The 20,918-nt window shown below is 47.6% G+C and overlaps 1 protein-coding gene and 1 long non-coding RNA gene across 2 annotated transcripts in view; one reads left to right on the forward strand and one right to left on the reverse strand.

Annotated features, from left to right (window-relative positions):
- Positions 1–19,496, forward strand: part of FAM102A (family with sequence similarity 102 member A) — a 41,335-nt gene extending 21,839 nt beyond the window's left edge. The window contains exons 3-12 of the mRNA XM_019540665.1: positions 364–484; positions 1,101–1,130; positions 5,508–5,624; positions 6,270–6,316; positions 9,907–10,064; positions 11,524–11,628; positions 11,950–12,139; positions 12,323–12,444; positions 13,322–13,391; positions 14,203–19,496. Of these exons, the coding sequence (XP_019396210.1) occupies positions 364–484; positions 1,101–1,130; positions 5,508–5,624; positions 6,270–6,316; positions 9,907–10,064; positions 11,524–11,628; positions 11,950–12,139; positions 12,323–12,444; positions 13,322–13,391; positions 14,203–14,248 (1,006 nt within the window). The 3' untranslated portion in view covers positions 14,249–19,496. The remainder of the gene's footprint in view (positions 1–363; positions 485–1,100; positions 1,131–5,507; positions 5,625–6,269; positions 6,317–9,906; positions 10,065–11,523; positions 11,629–11,949; positions 12,140–12,322; positions 12,445–13,321; positions 13,392–14,202) is intronic.
- LOC109313873 lies at positions 393–9,177 on the reverse strand. Its single transcript, XR_002102168.1, has 2 exons — positions 8,944–9,177; positions 393–516 (listed from the first exon to the last, which is right to left on the reverse strand). It is a non-coding gene; the product is annotated as an uncharacterized LOC109313873 (long non-coding RNA).
- Positions 19,497–20,918: the final 1,422 nt, after the last annotated feature.

The raw sequence follows: 20,918 nt of genomic DNA on the forward strand, positions 1-20,918 counted from the left end.
CTTACTCTGTGCACCCTATGGGGTCTGCAGACCACAGTTTGAAAACCTCTGTTTTAGAGCCAAGTTGAACCTGATCCACATTCCTGCTAAACTCGTTCAGCTAGCTGGTAAATGTTTTATACACAGTTCTTGCCCTCTATTTGAGATGTCATCTAGTTTGACCCGGATTTTATTCTGTTTATACAGGCAAGATGATTGTTTGATACCTAAATAGCAATGACCTCGGCTCTGACTGGTGAGGATTAATACACGGTACAGTGGGGCTTTGCCAGCCAGACATCTGGTCACAAAAGAATATTATGGAGCTGGGTTTGACCTGATCCGCTATGTAGCTTCCTCACACTGCTTTGTCTTTCTTCACAGAGAGGAGGTTCAGGAGAACTGTGTTCGTTGGAAGAAGAAATTCACCTTTGTATGTAAAATGAGTGCCAACCCTGCCACAGGCCTCCTGGATCCTTGCATCTGCAGAGTGTCTGTCCGTAAGGTCAGTAGCACCCTCTAGCCCTGAAGATGCTACTGTCAGCGAGAAATTGGAAGTCAGCGTAGAGAAGTAGGGCTGGGAGGGACCTCCATAAATCATCTAGTCCAGCCCCCTGTCTGAGGCAGGATCATCCCTAGGCAAACTATCCTATACAAATCCATAATCTAATGTCTTAGTAAAACTACTGTCAACTCTGACACAATGCAAAGCATAATCCCCTAGCCTGCCACAGGTGAATCGGGGGAACCACGGCAGCCAAAATGGGTTTGCGCAGTATTTGTTGCCTGGCTGCCTTTTGGTGGCATGGGTGGGTACATGGATGCTGTGTAGTAAAAGGAAAGGTGTTTTTATGCTTGGGTTACTTGGATGGAAATTGGACTCCTTTTTGCACACAGTCTCCTCCTCCCCCCACCCTACCCCCCCTTTTTGCCCTCTCCCCACTCCCTCCTCCAGCTGTTGTCTGAATGGGAGACTAAGGAGGTGCTGCCTTTTGGTATCAGAGCAGCTTGTAAAACCCTGAAACAAATTCCAGCACTGTCAGGGTGATGGGTTTTCCTTTGTTCCCACAAGAAAAACTGATGGCTGCTTTTCCTGTTTCTGTTTTTGTTTCCCCTTATAGGAACTGAAGGGAGGAAAGACCTACTCCAAGGTAAGAGCACAGAGAGGACAGTCATAGCAGACTGGGCTTTCCTAGGTCTTGTTCATGCTTCAAGCCCATCAGCACGATGACAAATGACTAGGGGAGGAATTTCTCAGGAAGCAGGGCTGTGTTTGTATGTAGCCAGGGATCAGATTTATTTACTTCCCTGAAGCCAAAGGGTTGAGACTTGCCAGGATGGATTCCAGATCCCACTGAATGAATGAATTTGAGAGAGGAATTGGGTTCATCCAGAATTGCTGACTGGCACAGCCTGAAACTTTGGGGAAGTTCTGAGTCGGATATGAACCGTGTATGCAATCTACTACCCTCCCCCAAGAAGGGCTGCTAGCTGGGTTAGCTGACCCTTGGGCAAGGATCATGCAGCCAGACTGAAGGTCTGGTTGGAGCAAAATAGGCTTATGACAGTACTGTGGACTTGACAGAGCTTTACATAGACAGAGCTGATGCCTCCTTCCTCCTCTCAGGCCAGTGTAATTTAGGAGTCTACCAGAGACGCAGTGGGCTGAATTGTTTCCTTCTCTGGTCTCACTGGAAGGAGAGAATAGGTTGGCTTCAGGGGGGTATCTGCCCAGATCCCAAAGCCAGCTGCTTGCATTTTTAAGATTGTTTTTATTTGGCGTGTATGAGATGGGTTGGTCTTGGCTTCTAATGTGCAGGTGTTCAGGACACGCACAGCCCCGTCACAGCGCGCTTCATTAGGCACCCTTGCTGACTAGCATCTGAAGCAAAGGAATCTGCCCTGGAGAATGCATTTCTTGCATCCTTACTCCTGGGTTGAGGTGTATGGGTGGAGGATGCTGTTGCTGCCTACGCTGTTCCTTTTCTGTGGCTAATTACAACATCAATCTCTAGGGCTGTCAGGTTCTTTTAAAAAATTTGAATTCAGTGAAAGAAAAACTGTTTTCTCACTGTGTAGAGCTGTTTACCCTGCAAGAGTGGCGTGACTGGGGGGAGGAGAGATGTGTGCAGCCTAGTGAAGAGTTTGTGCATTGACTTGGCTTCCTCCCCCACCCCGGTTCCCTTTATGTTCAAACTGAATGTGTCTCAAGTCTTGCAACTGAGAGCATTGGAAAAGCTTTACTGCAGTTAACCCAGGCTCTGATTTAGCCACTGTCTCTAGTCAGACTCCTGCCTGCTCTCCTCTCATCTGAGGTTAGTGGTAGTAGCAAGGACTTGCCTTGTCCACTCCTGAGGTTCAGGAAAACCTGGAGCGCTGACTTCTTTCAAACCAGTAGTTCACCCACTTGTCAGTGAGGCACAAGCTAAATTGCTTGAGAGCTCGTTACAGAGGCAGATGCAACAGAGGTGAGCTGGAGAAGCTTTGCAGCATGGCAGCTTGCATGCAGGAGAGATTAATGTAGGTGCCAATCCCCTATGCTAACCCCCCCACCCCCCCCAGTTAAGTTCTCCTAGTATGGTTAAGAGCTTGAGATGCACGAAGTTTAGGGATGTAGGGATATGATGAGTGTCAGCAGGCTGCATCCAGAGCAGTCCTTCTTGAACTTCCCTGAGCACAGCTGTGCATTTGGGGAGTGAAATCTCCCTGAGCTCTGGCAAGAGAAAAGCAGCCTTGTTTTGTGGAGACCCCAGTAGCAGGCTATCTCGGGGCCTCACCCTTTGTTGGGAAGGAAACAAGACCTTGACTCTCTTCTCCTTCACCCAGTTTTACTAAGCTGGGCCATGAGACTTGGACTATTGCTCGTGCTTCTAGCTGTCCCCACGTGAAGGGCAGCCCTTGGGTTTCTGTAGAGCTTGGGGCTTGACATTACTGGGTACAGAGGTGCTGGAGCAGGGCCAGAGGGATTCACCATCCAAGTGGAAATGCTTTCCTGGGGCTGGATGAGAACACTGGCAGCTGACTGGAAAAAATGAAGGAAACTGCTCCAAAAGGTTACAGCTGAGAACATCCTTTTATTAAGGGATCCTTCCTCCTGAAGCTTCTGCCTTCCAGCAGGCAACTCCCTGCATTAGGAGTCTGCTTCCTGGAAAAAGCTTCAGGCCTTGACATACTGCGTCAAACCTTGCATCAGCAGGCAGTGTATGGCAGGGGGTCATCTACCTTCTCACGGGATGGCCCTGGGGCCTGCATCAGTGCCTGGAGGCAATGGGAGGTGTGCTGCATAACTATCTTGTTGGTATAGTTGTGACCCCCAGATCCCCAGTCCATATGATTGTCTTTAAAAAGGACAGATAGCAGTTTCCCTCTGCTCCATTCTCTGAGCTAGAAAGGCATGACCTCAGTGTGTTTTACTGATAAACAAAGTCAATAGGCAGGACAGCTCTTGTCTATGGAAGTGTAGGTGGAGCGCAGCCTGCCTGGACCAGTGGGGAATAGATCGTCCACTTCAATCTGCCAACCCGCACTGGGCTATCCCTGCCATGTCCACGTTGGGAGTCTGTCCTGTTTAATGGCATATTAGGTAAGGCAGGGCTTTGGTGTCAGGCTTGCATGGTGAAGCCTTGTTCTCTGTTCCTTGGGCATTAATTTGAACCCTGCAGATAGCTTAGTACAGTGGGAGCTGTAAGAACACTTCCCTAACGCAGAGCTGTTTTGTTTGGTTTTTTAAAGGCTGGTGGGAAGACTGGGTGGCTTTCCCACTTTGCTGTTAAAGAAGGAACTGTATTTGTCTTGCCTTTTTCCTCCTATACTTGGCCCTAATTCTGTCTGACTATCCCTGCATTCCTCCGGGTGTGTAGTGGTGGGGGGTGGAGGGGCTTGAAGTCTTACTGCTGCTTTCCCATTAGTCATCCTTCTTGTGCAAATGCATCCCAGCTATGATTTAGAGCTTGGCTTCCACCCATCCAAATGCAAAATTCATAGAGTAGTCAATAATTGTGATTTACAATAGCACTGGAATAGCCCTGTCAGCTTCCAAGATCGACAAAACTCCAGGTTTCATGAGGATGGCACTGATCCAGGTGCATAATTCATTGATGTAAGACCTTCTGGTAGGACATACCTGACTTCTGCTGCGCTAGCCCAGGTTGCAGATGGAGAAATCTGTTAAGAAGTCAGCGGAGGAAAAATTTGATGAACTAGGTCATTCATCTGGGCTCAAACTGGCAAGGGAATAGTAGTATTGCCCCTTTAGAGCTCAAACAAAATCCACCTTCATGTGGCAGCCAGCTGTTTGCTTACAATATGAGGGATGCATTAAAAGTAAATTTTAAACATATAACAGTGGCTTCAGTTCTGGGAGTAATGCAGTAGATCAGGAAGTGAAGCTGCCATCTCTGACAAATGTCTATTATTAAAAGGAGGCAATGACCCTTCCTGTAAAAGAAATAAGTACTTCAGACTGTGCAAAGAAGTATTTTGGAATACACTATAACAACTTATCCTAACCGTTTTTACCATGTCTCTCTAACCCTCATGTGTGAAGGGCCTACCTGTTCAAGCTGCTTGTTCTCATTGCCCAGCTGTGGGACTATTACTTGGTTATTCACGGGGTGGAGGGATGCCCCTGGCTAGTTGATGGGTATAATCTGCCCATCTATCCCCATCACTAAACTTCGGAGAGCAAAAGAATGATCCTGGTGGCCCCTTGGGCTCCCTCTTCTAGGAACATGGTAATTCCTCGAAGAACCAGCAAGCAGAATAACAGACCCAGTTCTCTGAACACTTCTCGCTTGCCTCCTTTCTTTTCGTCCTCCTGGCTTTTTGCTACCTACCTCTTCTACCAGCTTATGAAAAGAGCCAAGATGTAGAAATGCAATAACTTAATTCCCTCGCTTTCAGTTTCTCTCCTGTTTTGCTTCTCAGCTGTCAGGGGTATGAGGAACTCTGCTGCTTGGGGCGTGCCCCGTAATAACTGCAAAGGCAGGCTTGACGGGAGCCAGACCTGCCCTTGCTTTCTGCATGGTTGGGGGGGGCTTAATACTGGATCTCCAAATGCTTCTTCCCTTGAGCGTCTGAAAGGCTCGTTCTTGTTTCTCAGGAACAATGCGTCAGCTTCATCCACAACAATATCCTTTCATCTCCTGGTTTTCATGCTCCAGTGCATTCTGGGATGTCACAGTACAAAGAGTGCCTTATGTTTGTGTATGTGCGTTTCTGTTTTTTCCACATCATTGACCTAGTGCCTTCCATATCCTTGGTTATGCAACAACTGCAGGCGGGTTAACACTGTCCTGACCAGAATTACAACTGTTCCCTTTCCCTGTGCGGGGGCTTTCTGCCACTCCCAGATGCTACTGTCAAAGATTCAGAGCGTGATCTTTTTCATCCATGACTGTAGGATGCACCTTCATAATTACACTTGCATGGTGGCCTGCAGTGCATATGCTTCTGCCCTCCATCATAAATGCACTGTCCTCCTTTGCTTTGTGTATAAAACACCCAATCCTGTTTTCTCTTGGTCACAGTTGGGTTTTGCTGATCTGAACCTGGCAGAATTTGCTGGCTCTGGATTCACAGTCCGATGCTGCCTACTGGAAGGCTATGACACCAAGAACACCCGACAGGACAACTCTATCCTAAAGGTACAGGCTTTATCCTAGGCTCTGTACTCTACACAAAACCCACCCAGAGTTTCTAGTCCAGGAGTTGGTCCCTAGCCCTTCCACTTGTAAACTCTTGATGGTGGGATCCTTTAACAGAGGCACGTCTAGAGCTTCCAGCTTCTGCCTAGAGCAGCCACTCTTAGATACTTAGTGGTCTCCAAACTTTCTTGATCGTGCACCCCATCAGTAAAAAAAAAAAAAAAAAAAATTTTGAGCACGCACCCCAATATATGTATATTTATATAAATATAAATAGAAGTTCTAATATTTTCTTCCTGCACCCCAATAAATAATCTTGCATGCACCCCACTTTGGAGACCACTGAGTTAAACAATGATGTTTCAGTGATATCCTCTGTTTGCAAGTCACATCAGCAGGAAAGCAGCCTTAGCTGCAGGATCAAGCTGCTGGAGTTGCTGGCATGACTTGGAGAGACTGATGTACTGAGTTAAATACTATGCAGGAGAGAGGTGGTCCTGTTGAGTGCAAGTGCAATGCTAGCTTCTTAGTCCTAGATCTCCTTCCACCCCGTCACAGGACCTACAAGCTATGGTTGTCACTGATGGGTGGACCGTCTTGGAACTGACTATTACTTCTGACTGGTGCCCCTTCTGTCTCCCATAGGTCACAATTGGGATGTCTCTGCTCTCTGGGGACCCCTGCTTCAAAACGTGAGTTTCTAGATTCTTTTCTGCTCTTTGGGGACTTGTTGCATTTACAGGGTCTCATCCTATATTGGTGAAATTCAGTCAGGGGAGGAGAACAGTTAAGGGGTCACAGAACCGCTCCGTGAACTGACGTGGATCTCTGAAAGAGGCCGGTGATTTTTTAATATCAGGGTGACCTTGGGTGTCTCCTCTTCCATAGATCACTAGTTTAATTTTTATAAGCTGACAAACTTCCCTAAGAGCACAGTAGAGCAGTTTAAAACTGGGAATCTGGACTGAAGGATTCATCTTCAGATTTTGCCGAAGACTGGACTTGGCTTCTTAAAACTACCCCGATCCTGTATCAAAGGGTTAATGATGATACCTCTAGGTAGTAGGTGGCAGGAGCCTGCCAGATGACCTACAGGAGACTGCTGAGTGAGTGCCCACTTCTTTCAAGAACAGCAAAGGCAGGAGACCCAACTTAAATTGGGGTTTTTTTTCCAACCTTTACCAAAAAAAAAAAAACACAAGTGTTTTGTCTGATTGGCCTCCTCGGCTTTGCAGAAAAGACTGCAATATTCTTACGTGCCCCACATTCCCCAGATAAGACACTGAATCATATTATTTGGAAGGCAAAATGAAGAAGAAAAGTTTTTTCGGTTTCTTTAGTTGATTTTTTGTGTGTATGTGTGTTGGGGGTTTTTGGGGGGGAGGTTCCCCCCCCTCCCCCAAATTGTGGCCACCTGCCTGCAGCAGCTTACTTGCCTAAAGCAGCAATTGAGCTGGCTGAGGATGGAAGCTAGTGTTTACCCTCACGGCTACTAAGGGCTTCATAGCCACTTTTGACTGGTTGGCCAAGAGCTACTGCCAGTTCCCTAGTGGCTGTGAGAGGGTTAACACTGGACTCCATCCCTTCTGCTTGCCAGACCAGAGAGAAGCAGGAGCCCTCCTAAGAGCTGTTTAGAGCACAGCATTTCCATGTTTCTGTTCCAGCAAAAAAAGAAAAATAAATATCCCTGCTTTAAAAATGCATTCCAAGGCAGGGTGGCAAGTAAACGCAGTATTTTTATGAAGCAGGTGGGGATGAGGAGTAGTTTCAACTCAATGATATGTTATTTTGTACCTTTAACTGAAGGCGCTTTTTTTTTCCCCCCTGGTGTTTGTTAGGCCTTAGAGACTAATAGATACTGGCAACAAACCACAGGGTTTTAATTTGAATTGTGATAATCAAGCTTGAGGACCTAGAGGGAAGTTGTGCTAAAGAAAACAAGGCTTTGAAGAGATGCAGACAACTTGTGGAGTGAGATTTGACATTTGGCTTTCAGTCTTTGCTCAGTGATGTCCCGACTCACTGTGTGAGAGCAGTGAATCAGAACCTGACAGCAGCAGTGGTTGAAATGTTTTGATTTATTGTTGTGCTTTTCTGTTCAACAAAATAAATCTCTAGCTCTACTGCCTGCTCCTAGGCCAGGACTGCATCTCTAAACTCTCATTGATTTATGACGATATTGATTATGGTGGCAATTTATGACTTGCACTAGCAGATGCAGTTTATGCTGTCAAGGGAGGTGTGCTGGTGTGGGTTATTGCATTTGCAGAACATGTATAAATAATGCCAGGAATAATACTGTTTTACTGCTATAAGCTGCCATCTTTTTTTTTCTAATGTAGATAAAGCCTTGAATTTTGTAAGATGAGGAAGGGACATTTCTCCTCCTACTCCACTGGCTCCTTTTTTGGGAAGATGGGGAGGGCCTAACCTGGCAGTTCATATAGCTCTGCACAGATCTAGTTTTACTTTAACAACAACGTTGCCTCATTTTTTCATTAACCATAAAATTAATGAAACTCAGTAAAGTGCTCATTTTCTGGTAATGCAATTTTTAGTTGTAATTGCCAGTCACAAAGGTGAGTGCCTACTTCATAATAACCTAGGTAGGCACTGTTACCAATATGAACCTGCCTTTTAAGATGTTCACAACTTCATTCGACTTCCCTGTGGACCAGAAACTTTTTCAGAATTGGAGAATGTTGTTCTTCTTTTCCTCCTCCCTCTTTCCTTCTCAAGTCCCTTATCTCCCATTCTGGCTCCCTGGCTTTCCTTGGTATAGTGATCACATGCTAATGGATTAAATTTCCACAGTTGAGACTTCCATGTAAAACAGTCCTCAATACATTGTACCATTTGAGAAACAGCGCTCATTAGGGTATCAGTCATTAAAACCACAGGAGAAAGTTGCTTGCGGCTCTACTCAGCAGGCACCTCCTAACATTTTGAAGTAGCAATCTAACCCAAGTACGGGGGTGGAGGAAAGCGTCCATGTATATCCAGCCTGACGGGTATGTGAGCCTCTGATGGCTGCTGCTGAGCAGTTAGCCTGACTGACATTGCAAGTGCCTTATTAACCCACAAAGCAACAACTCTGAATTAGCAAGCCGCAAACATGTAAATAGTGGCTTGCAGTTTTGGGGCTGCCTTGGACCCTGCATCTGCGGGGGAAATAGAAATCCTTCTGTGCTGCGGATTCTCGGGTTACATCTTTGCCTGGGAAGCATCTGCAATGCAACCTTGTATTCCACCCACTCAAGAGGTGGGCAGTTTGCTGAAGGTCCTGGAGTTGGTGGCAGAGCTAGAAATAGAATCTTACCTCACTTCTGTTTCAAGGTGATGACTTCCAGTAAAAGGGCTTCATGAGGAGAAAACACCAGGTCTGAAAGAACTTCTCAGCTTCATGCAGAAAGGCATAACAAGGTGGCATCAGGAAGCTAGAGCCAAGCAGAATTGAACTCAAGGGACACCTGTACACATGCCCAACCCCTGCTCTAATGCATGCTAATGAACACATGTCAGAGCAAACTTGATTAATAGAGTCTGCTGGAGTGTGGATTGGCGCACTCCAGCGGCCTCAGCATCACGTGCATTTAACTGTGCTTCAAAATGGCAGCAGGGGCACTTTTAACTAAAGGTGGTTGAATGAGCTTTAGTTAGTGCTCCCACCACCATTTTGAAGCATGGGTCCCTGAATACACAAGACACTGTATGGGCTTTAATTAAAAGTGGCTTCTAAGAGCCACCCTAATTAAAGCGCCTGCACCATCCCAGGAGCACGTGTAAGGACACCCAAGGTCTGTATTTTGTTTCGAGTCAGAAGCTTCTTGTAACAAGCCACTGAGGGAGGTGGTGGATGCCCAACCTCTTGTTGCGTCTCTGCATGACTCATTTCAACTAAGCACGAGTTGCTGGCCTTGGAACAGGATGAAATTTGACAGGCGGTTAGACTAGAGGACCTTACGGTCCCTTCTGGCTCCAAACTCCTTTAATATGAGTCTGAGACCCACGTTTCCTTTTTTAATTGGTTGCTTTGTTTTAGTCTTGCTAGCTCTGCAGTCACCATGGAGGCAAACCTAGAAAGGTTTTGCATTCCTAATATAAAGACACCAGCAGAAGCAGAGGCCTTGCTGTGTGTCCCCTTCCAAGTCCAGTCACTCTGCGTGAAGAAGCAAAAGGAGAATGGCTCCCTTTGTAGGTTACCTTGGACCTTGCAAGTGGCTGTCAATTTTCAGCCCCTGTCTGACTTCCTGTATAACCATCTGTGCTTTGGCTTTTGCAGACCTCCTTCGACAGCCAAATCAATCACCATCCCGGGACAGGACTCCACCCTGCAGTTGACCTGCAAGGGCGAGGGAACCACCAGCAGCAGCACAAGTGGTTCAGCCTCCATTGGCTCTGTCCGACAGACCAAGTCAAGACCCACCATTCTCAGCTCAGGTACAGGCCCTTGGTTCTAGGACTGTGCAGTGCTCTCTCCACCAGTGGAAGGGCTCCCACTGCATGGTCATTCTCAACCCCCTTAAGTAAGAGAGCTTGCAAGCTCCTTACCTACTAAATGTAACAAAGCAGAGGAAGCCTGAATCTCTGCAGCACTCCTCTCTGTTCGCCAGAGAGATAAGCCATTCCTTCCTGCTGCCAGGGAGTTAATAATTGATATATGTATTGCAGTCCTCTTAAAGGTACCCAGTGCTGTGGTTCCTCTTTATATTCAGTAAAGCTTAACATTTTTTTTTTCTCTGCTTGGCTGTTCAATTTGTTCAGGCTGCTCTTCTGGAAAAGTTACTGTGCAGTTTTTTTAGCGTTTTGGTCTGAGATCTAATAACCTTCATTTTGGTGCTGAAGCAGCATTCTTCAGTTTCCACAAGTCTGTTTTCAAGGGCATTGTACTTCCCCAGCTCTCTCCCAGAGAGATTGTGCTTCCCTATGCGGACCATAGCAGATCCATACTGCAGGAGAAATAGCATGTTTCGTAGTTCACTTTTTAATGGCACAGCAAAGGGCAAAGTAGCTTAAAAAAACTGGCTAGTGCTTTCCCCAGGAGTTTGATCTCTTGGGCAGGCTTTTTTTTAATATGTAAATGAGGAAGTGCAGAGGTAAATCTGATCCTTCGGGCCAAATTCAAAGGCGATTGTGAACAGTAGTGGAACAACTCACCACCATGACCCACCCTTTGAAAGATGAGGTTGTAACAGAAAAGCAGTCAATAGGGAGGTGTCCCATTGCACAGGCTCTGCCCTTCCTTGCTTTATAACAATTTGTCCTGCTACCCCCTGCCCCTTGCACTGAGTTAGCAGTAGGTAGTGGTGAATTTCTGCTGACTTGGAGCCCTATCTGATTTGTCAGTTAAAGTTTATATTCCACCTGTCCCTACAGTACACTGTCCAGTTTTAGCCCATTGTAAATACCTAGTGTATCCTTTTTCACTGGGATCTTCCCACATTTGCATTGTACACTGAGATTCTTGCTCCTTTCTACTATCACCAGCTGCTGTTCCAGTACTAGGTCTTGAATTGTAGCTTTTGCAGCACAGGTAGTCCTAAATTATGGGAGCCAGCAATACTATCTAGCTGCTTGCATGGCACATACCAAGTTGGCATAATGCTTTTTAACAGCTAGTTTTTGATGTAAATGGCCTCAGATGTGACCCACCATCTGAGTGGGCTTGAAACACCTTGCATCCCTGCATATTCGGGCACTGGACCTTGGACTCTGCCACACATCTGATAGACCCTCTCACAGCTACTGTTATAAATAGTCCCTGGCAGCTTTTAGTTCTGCAGCAGTCTGTGGAGAAGCGCCCTTTCCCGGTCCAGTGTGACAGGGTTTCCTTCAAATCCTTCAACACGGAGCAGCGCTGGCTGAGATATAATCGGAGTGATGCATCGTTTGTTGGCAGGTGTACCAGAGGAGCCAGACCAGAATCTGTCCAGTCCAGAGGAAGTATTTCACTCGGGGCACTCGCGGAACTCCAGTTACGCTAGTCAGCAGTCCAAGATCTCTGGTAATTACTGACCTGTTAAACTCTTGCACCCCCTGGGAGACTGCAAGTCTTCAAACCTCCAGCCTGTTTTCCTGTGGTGCATTCCAGTGATTGGCAGCCAGATCTCTGGCCAAGACTCGCTCTAGGGTCTGGTTTCTGGACCCTGTGTTTGGGGTGACTGTGCACCAGGACCAATCTGTAGCCCCCTTTGGGGGCTAGAGGCCTCAGACCATCTTAGTGAAGCTTCTGTGTCCTGGAGGCTTGCCTGTTAATATTTTGCACTGATATCTTGCTGTGGCAGAGGGGCAGGCTTCGTGTGTAACGATGAGCCTGTGTCCACAGGTTACAGCACAGAGCACTCGCGTTCCTCCAGCATGTCAGACCTGACCCATCGCCGGAACACCTCCACCAGCAGCAGTGCATCCGGGGGACTCAGCATGACAGTTGAGTGTCCAGAAGGAGAGAAGGACCACAAAATGGACAAACCGCCTCGGCCCCCAAGACCAGCCCTCCTAATGGATAGGTCCTCCCGGTAAGTGGCCCTATAAAGGAGAAGCTTTTGGTGCTCTGCCATCCAGAGAGACAAAGAGTCCTTTGCCCTTCCTTTGCAACCTGATCAGCCTCTTGTCAGATAACATTGTAACAGTGAAGGGACACAATGGCATATTTGGCAGCCTGTCTCAGATGTGCTGAGTCTGTTTTGGTTTTATTCCAGGAGAAAAAAAGATTCAGTGGAGAGTCACCCAACCTGGGTGGATGACACCAGGATTGATGCTGATGATATAGTGGAGAAAATCATGCAGAGTCAGGACTTCACAGATGTCAGCAATACAGAAGGTGAGAGACTCAAAAGGGAGATGGTGAAGGCAAGGGAGAAGCAGCCAGAATGTTGTTGACCCTCTGATCCCCAAATTCATGTAGTTTAAATGTGGCGCACCTGAAATGTTGCTGGGGTTGGCTGAGGTGTTCTGGAGCAGGTGTGCTTGGATAACGAAGACCGTATGTGCAAGGCAAGAATTCTTGTGGGCAAGCTCTCTCTATTGGGCCAACTGTATGGCTGGTCCAAACATAAGCAAGCTCTCGGGTATCGCTGCACTGTTCCTCAGGCCCGATGTACTATGATGCCCAAAAGCTTGCTTGCATCTGTACCAACCATAGTTAGTCCAATAAAAGGTGATTCACAAGAATTCCTGTCTTGCATATCTCCTGGACTTTCATGGCAGCATCACCTCAACACTAGCAGAGGAGCTTATGGTTAGGTAAGGGATCTATGCCTATGTGGGTGGATGGATGGGTGAGTAGGTATGGGGTAGGGGAAAAACTAGACCAAACACAAATAAATATGGGTGGAGCTAGGAAACAACCTCCATCACATTCATGGTCCCAGTACTGCACCACTGCAAGGGAACATCTTTTGGGATTCTTGAAATGAGGTTCAGTGCTTTAGACATTTTTTAAAAAAGACCTTTCCCTGCCTCTTAACGTCCCTTTCTCTGAGCTGACTCCTTCAAATATTGTGGCCGACTTTGTACCTGAGGGTGTCTTCAAAGTGGAGAAGTACTCAGAGATTTGATGGCTGTCAGAGAAATGGGAAGCACTTGTAGAAGGGATTTGTTCCCTCTCCTAATGTGGTGTAGCATGGTTTGGAGGAGATGCATGCAGATTGTCATGGTTTTGGATTTCACTTCTTTACTCTCTCCCATCTGATCTGCAGACAGTAACCTGCGGCTGTTTGTGAGCAGAGATGGCACAACTACGCTTAGTGGTATTCAGCTGGGAAACAGGTAAGGCTGCTGTCTGGCAGGCAGGTACTGGTGCTCTGGCAGGGGTTGCCTGGTTCTCTGTGCATTGCAGTGGAGTTCTAAACATGCAGTACATGATGGCTTTGTTCCTGCATCAGTGCCCCTGAGATCCTTCTGCTCACAGGCTACAGCTGTGGAGAGCTCTGTACAAGCTTAATGGGAAAATTTTTGATCTCTGTTGCTAGAGCAGGGAATGGTCTGTAGAGAAATACAAAGCCATGGGGAGAATGGCCTATCTGTGGTGGTTTTCTCAAATCTGGGTCAAGATGGGAGTCCTATTGCCCCCAGCTGGAGTATAGCAAAACTGCACCTGCCTGATTTTAAATAATCCTTCCTCCATTGAATAGTCTTTCTACTGCATTTGGTCACATAATAATGCTGTGTCCTGCTGCAGTGCCTTTTGTGCATAGCCTCACTTCCCTTTTTACATTCCCTAACCCTCACAACCTTTCATTAGGTAAGAAGGCATCATGCCTCCCTTGTCCTGGGGAAAGTGGACTTTCAGCAAGGGCGCAAAGCTGAGCCTGGAGCCCAGGAGTGCTCGTCCCCTTTCCAAAGGTCATCCCATGAGTGCTTTCTGCATTCCTTAAGAAGGATCAGGGTTACAGTTTCAAGTCATCCAGCACTGGATTGCCAGTGTGACTGTCTGGTTTCTGTTTATATAGGCTGAGATGTTGCCAGGTTGGCTAGTCATTCTCCATATCTTGCATGAGGGCAGTGTGCTTTGCTACAGCTCTGGAATCTGAATGAATAAAAAAAAACAAACCAACATGCTCTCCCCCTTCTTCCACAGGGTCTCATCTGGAGTTTATGAGCCAGTGGTGATTGAAACCCATTAAATGTGAAGAACAGGGTAGACCTGCTGGAAACAGACCTCCTGCCCCGTCCGCTGCCATACGGATGCCAATCTGTACCTCTCTACATGCAACATTCCAGAAGGGATTTCTGCAGACCTCTCCCCTTACATTTGCACTGCAGAACTACTCCAAGACCATACCACTCTAGACCATGCACTTTCCCTGACCCTGGCATTACTTCCCCTTTTTCCCATGCTTCCATTCACCACATTGTTCCATACCAGATCCAAGGTGTCTCTCTTCAGGGAGCACACTTTTATCTGGAGGGTGTTTCCCCACCCCACATCCCCTCTCCCCAGTCCCTCATTCCATAGATTAATGCCCAGCAAGGGATTTTGCACCTCCTGTCTCAGCAAACCATTGGGTTGTACCACTGTGAACTTTTTTTTTTTTTTTCCAAACCACTGAAAGGGGAAAACCAGTCCGAATGTAACCAGAAATCTGGCGTGGTGAAATGGTGAGCTGGCCACTCACAAAATGCTTTATTCCTCTGACTGCATCATGGATTGCAAGGAAACTTTTTACTTCCCAAAACAACACTTGACTGAGCAAAGCACCCAACAAAACCAAACCCCACTGTCCCCTACGTATCGGAAACATTTCCCAGAAGTGCATTTCAGAAAGCACCTGGAATCTAGATGGAACTCGGCAACAAAGGTTAAAGGCTGGCGCTAGCTGACATCATGAACTGCAGTATCCCTTCCACGGCTGGGCATGGATGGGCAGCTTCCAGTTGCTGGCATTAGTAGGAGCACTTTAAAGATTCCAGATGTGTCTGGAGGAGGCTCGCACTTGCTGTTCCTGAAACAATATGTTCTGTGGACTCACTTGACAAAATAGTCATGGTTGCAGTTTTGGGGAGCGGGGGACTGGCAGCCTGGCTCGGGGTGGGAGGCTTTGCAGTGCTTCTACCTGCCCATGGTGGACCAAAAGAGGAATCTTATCCTGATACCCCTCCTCTGGGCCAGGATAAGGTGCAACTAGGTGTGGTGGTTATTTTGTTTTTTTCAGCTGTGACAGGAGTAGTTAAATGGTTCAATATTTCTGGGCCAAAAAGGGGACTCACTGGTCCTAGGTGACTCTTCGTGCTTTGTGAGAAGGGACCTATGGCTGAGTCTGTCCCCTCTTGGGCAGAGGAGTTTTGTTCAATGCAAAAAAAATGTTGGCATCTCTGCTTCTTGGGCAGACTGGCTGTCTCCTGCCTTGGCCACAGCCTTTGTTCTCGCCTGGTTCTAGATGCGTGAACTCTTCTAACAAATGAGACTTAACTGTTTTTTGATTATCTTTTTCTCAATGGATCTCTTTTCTAGTTTGATTTCTGCAGTTGTTGGATGCTTGTAGCTGCCTCTCTTCCTCATGGGCTGTGGCAGAAAAGATGTAGGTCTTTTTTTCCAACTTCTATTTGTAGAACTCTCCTGGCAGCTGAACTACAGGTGAAGATCTATGCAGACTCCAGCCCGGAGTTGGCAGCAGGCTGCATGCGCAGCCCTCTGTACAGATACTTCCAGCCTTTAAGCTATTTCTGAGTAGTGTCCTTTCCTCTTTATTTTTGCTGTTGTACTGTAGTAGCACTTGGCAGCCATGCACTTTGACTAATGGCACACTCCAGATCACTGGCTATGAAGTGGCCTCTGACGTGCGTGCGTACACACCCACTCAGACACGTGCACACACTCCGTCCCATTTAGCGAGAAGAGAAGGTTTTGTAACTAATCAGTTTTATTTTGTCTTTTGAATCCTTACTGTTGCCAAGCCTCCCTCGGGGCTCCTTGTCGCATGTCTGCGAACAGAGTGCACTGAGCTCCTGGGAAAGGGAACAGGGTAAACTGGCAGCAGTGGTCTCACCTGCACATGGGGGTCATCGGAGGGGGATTCTGTAGGCAGAATAACAAGGCTGGATCTTGTTTCATGCTGTGAACCCTTCTTGAGCCCAGTGGGCTGCTTGCTTTACTTGTACAAACATATGTTGGGGGGGGAGAAGGTTCAGTTTGCCCCACTTGCCTTTTTTGTGCTCCCCCCACCCCCCAGAAGGGAATTTTTATATTGGTTTGGGGCAGGCAAAGCCTTGTAGCTTAATGTGGGAAAGAGTGCTGGATTGCACCACAGCCTCTGAGACCTGTCCCCAGTCGAAGACGCTTGACACTGGCAAGCGTCTTGCAGTCTCTGCTCCATTTGGCTTGGCTCTGTTTGGTAGTTAGTTGTAAGGACAGGGTTTTGCCTGCTGGGCTTTAGGAAGGACCTTGCACTCCTTGGGGTGTCAAGCTTTAGAAGGGGGACCTGCTTGTTCCCCTCTTCCTGGCCCTTCATAGGCTGGGTCTTGATGTTCCTATTGGTGCAAGAGCACAGGGCTTTGGAAGAAATGCGGTTCCTTGCCTGAGGACCAGACTGGTCAGAGAGAGGGCTTGAATTTGCTGTGCAGAGCTCCAGCTGGGCTCAGTACTGCTCTTTTGGAAACCAGCCACCAAATGTTAGCAGCCTGGCAGCAGCACTGTCAAGATCCAGCAGGAAGGAGCCCAGGTCAGCCTAGCTCCTTCCCCTCAATAGCCATCCACCCATCTTTTTTGTTTTTCTCACAACAGTGGGGGCCCAGGACCCATTTGTTCTGGGCTCTGCTTGGCAAGGGGCATGTTACTGGTGGAGGCGCTTGCCAGACATGTGTCTGAGAGAAATCCCCTTCCAAGGAGAGAAGCGGGGCTGACTTGCAGTGCAGAAGCCTCTCTCTCCTTTCCCTCTCAGCAGGGGAGCAGGCAGCCATAATCTCCTTGTGTTGGGTGGCTGCCGTCATTCGGTAGCTTGGTGTCATTGCCAGCAGTCCAGCTTTTTGCTGCTTGCATTTGTGGCTGTCTTTCGTGCCTCTTGGGGTTTGTTTCTCCTGACGGCTGTTGACGATTTTGTAGAGCCCGTGAACTCGGACACCTGCATCGAGTAAGAAAGCGGCCCTAGTTGTCTGAAACGTGAATGATGCAGCAGGGTTCCCACTACCTGGAACCGGAGCCAGGCAAAGAGGGAAGAGGTCTCCTATTTCCAGAGACCACCCTGAAATCCAGCTGTGCTGCCTTCCGTCTCACGATAGCCACCACCCTCACTTGCACGGGTGTAATGGCATGGAGGGGAGCTGAGGTGGAGCTGGGACTATTTCACTGGCAGGTCTGCTGCTGCTTCGAAGCTTTGTATCTTGCAAGCACTTTCTTCTCATGGCATTGCCTGTCTTTGGTTGTTAGCTGTCCCCTGAAGGTTTCAGGGGCCAGTGGATTGGTCAGACTCAGACCACTGGTTTAGTTTAGTTTCCTTTTGGGCTTTTTGTTGTTTCATTTTTGTCCTGAAGTTTTTTACTTTTTTTTTTTTTAATACTCCAGCAGGCTGGGGTGTTCTGACTGCATTGTCTTTGTCTGTTCGTTGGTATTATATTCCTGGGGGCTTACAGAGGTAACTCTTCCTCTCCAAATTGCCCTGTCTTGGGGGATCCAAAAGTAAGCGAGGTGAGTAAAAGGCCTTTCGCTAGCAAGACTGTGTCCCCTATCAGTAGTGTCCACCCCAGCCTCTTGCACAGGGGGGCAGGGCTGTTAATCTGGGCTGGCCCCAGGGGAGCAGAGCTGGTCTCCTGATGCAGTCCCGGGTCAGAGCAGAATGGCAGGACCCTGCTCCCCCATTACTGTACAGTGACCTTCCTAGACCTCTCTCTATGTTGAAGCTTGGTGCAGACTCGGGTCTTGAGCATATGGACTTGTTTAGCTGTTTCCTGACGCGTTAAAGCAACCATATAAAGTGAAGAGCCGAATATAAGGATGGCTGAATATACACAAATGAGTAACAGAGAGGGGCTGGGCCCAGGGGTTGCTGGGAATGGGGATGGGAGAAGGAGGGGGGCAGCACTGCCTCTTCCTTTCACCCTACGATTGGCACTTTAGGAGCCTTCACGCTGTCCTGAGTGCGAGCCGTGGGCAGCGGGTTTGAATCCCTTCCCTGCACCCCCTCGCCTCTCGCTCTGGAGGGGAAGCTGAGCCCTTTTTTAAATGAGTGGGGGGTCTTTTCTTTTTTCTGTTGGGTTTTAGAGGGCTCTGAATGGGGCCAAGACCACAAGCAGCAGCTTGTTGCATTGAAATTATGCAGGAGGGAGGTGATTTCTTTTAGTTGTTTTTTTCATGTTTTAAATTGGCAGCCGTGCAGCTGGACTCTGCACGCGTGAAGCTCTGGGATCCGCACTCCAGGTACGCTTGAGACGAGAGTGCCCAGGTGAATCGGACCCCCTCCTGGAGAGGGGGCTGAACAGACCTTCCCCACCCCTCACTGCCTTACCTCAGGAGCTGGTCCTCCCTTCTCTGCTCCTTTCCCTTCCCCCTACCCAGTCCCTTGCTGAGGGAGGTACTCTGGAGACTCAATCCTGTAGACGGGGTTGGTCTCTCGGGGCTTGTTCCTGCAAACATCATGCCTGGTAGCGGGTGTTTGTACCTCAAAGCCACTTCCTCCACCCAAAGGGCTGACCTGCAGGATCCCCCTCCCTTCCCCAGGACCTGATGAGCATCTTCTCATCAGCCCTTTTCTATCCAGGAAGGAGCAAGCATCAAAAACCTGGCAAATCCTTGGAATTCAGGAGAAACTTTGAGTTGGAGGTTGTGGCTGATCGTCTTATTGGCCTCAAACGTAGATCACGTTGGTTTAAAGCCCATATTTTTTTGTAGGGGGTTAAAGGGGAGATCGTGTTTTATTTTCTTGAAAGTGAATTGAGCTTGGTGATCTTCAGATGAGAAGCGCACTTGATTTATACTCAGAATCTATACAGAGAGATTACAAATATTTTTGGAAAGGGAATGGGTCTATGCAAACTTCCAAAATCGCTTGAAAGATAGTTTAACTTTTTTTTACTTTGAAATCTAAAGATAATTCTAACTCTTTTTCTTTAAAGCAGAAGTGCGTTTAGAGAGAAGTTACTTCCACTGCTCTATTTTGGTGATGATTCTTGGAGAGTTTGGGGGCTGGAGAGAGTGACTATATTTTCACCATTTTTATCTTGCTCCTCTAGTTCGTTTTTTTTTTTTTTTTCCCCTTCTTTCTGTTTCTTTTTCTAACGGAATGCTGTGCCGTCTTTGATTCAACAGATCGTGTTTGTATTTTCTGTATCTGGTTCCTAATGTAGAGAAATAACAAATATATGAGGAAATCAATATAATGTCAAATGTTGTTACGGTTTCGGGGAAAATAAAGGTTTTTGGTTTCTTTTTTTGGTACTTCACATATTGATCCTTGATGATGTTCAACTGCACCCAATACTCTTTCTTAATTCTCCATGTCAGGCAAGGTGATGGATAAAGGACTTCAGAGAGGGAACGTACAGCGCCTGCCACCATGGGGTCTGGTTCATGAATGGGATTGCAAGGTGCCACCATAGCACCAGCGGTGGATTTGCTGGGATCTTGTCCATGGGAGCTGAACTGTGAGGAGTTTAGTAGGACTCTCCCCTGCTACTGATTTTTCTATGCAACTTAAAAGTGTGGGGGTGAGGGAAGGGAACTGTGCAAACCTAATGGCAAAGTGCTAGGGATAGCCTGAAATACACACATGGGGAGGTTGTGTAAAGTCCTAGGAATGTAAGAACGATGCACAATTAGGTTGAGCTATAAGCACCTCCAACCTGCACTGAGAGGGAGGCTTTCTGTCTTGATACACCTGCTGTCATCCCACCCAGCCACAGAAACAGCAGGGCTAGAGTTCAGATCCACCCAGTACTTGCTCTTCCCTAGCAGAAACCACAGCCGATGCATTAGCAGATGTTTGGTCCATGAAGCATTTGTTGGCCCCCTGCAGAGTGGGCGGAGTAGTGCTAGTCCCCCCCATGGCCACCTGCTAAACTGCATTGAAAAGAATAGGAGCCTGTTATCTTCCCAATGCTGTCCTTCCATGGGGAAAGCCATAGCTTCCCTATGGCAACTGTACGTGGGGGAAGCGACAGGCCAGGTAGTGACATCCCAACTAACATGAGTGGTCTTTTCTAGAGAGACTCGCCCTATGCGACTTCCAAGGCCCTGATTGTAGCAGTTTGCACTGAAAGAGCGAACAGACTTTGGTGGTTCTCCTCTCTTGAAGTTCCTTCCACATGCATCAAACACAGGTGAATCTCCTTAGCCCCTGCCTCTTCCCTTCAGGCCCCATTTGTTCAACATGTACCCTTCTGAACCTACTGCCTGGCTGCAAGCGTCTGCTCTCGCTTCTCTCCTCAGGCAGTAGGAGTGTCTTTTGCATGCAAACAGGTGTTAGGATTTTCAAAATTGCCCTTTTCTGACCACATAAAATATTTAGCACTTGGGAGCTCAGCTATGTTGGATGAGCTTGTTCTTAATCTAGCCAGTGAAGATGAGCCGCTCCCTCTTCAAAGGTTTACAACCACCCGTGCTTCTAGAACCTGAAGCCGGACCAACCTGTTGGGCAAAAGTAAATGAAGGCCAGTGCCTCTGTCTGTCTTTCACAGCCTGGCTACAGCCTAGGAGCTGCTGCATGAGAACCACTTAAAGACCACTTTGCCACTGGCCTTGGATGCATGATATAGGACGCAGGAGGTGTGAAACACAAATCTGGCTTACCTGGCAGGGGAAATACCATGACCACTAAAGTGGCTTTCTGAGTGGCTGGGGAAAAACACTTTCTTGGCAGGGGGTAG

Source organism: Crocodylus porosus, unplaced genomic scaffold (assembly GCF_001723895.1).
Source record: "Crocodylus porosus isolate Cpor-Errol unplaced genomic scaffold, CroPor_comp1, whole genome shotgun sequence".
Taxonomy (NCBI): domain Eukaryota; kingdom Metazoa; phylum Chordata; order Crocodylia; family Crocodylidae; genus Crocodylus; species Crocodylus porosus.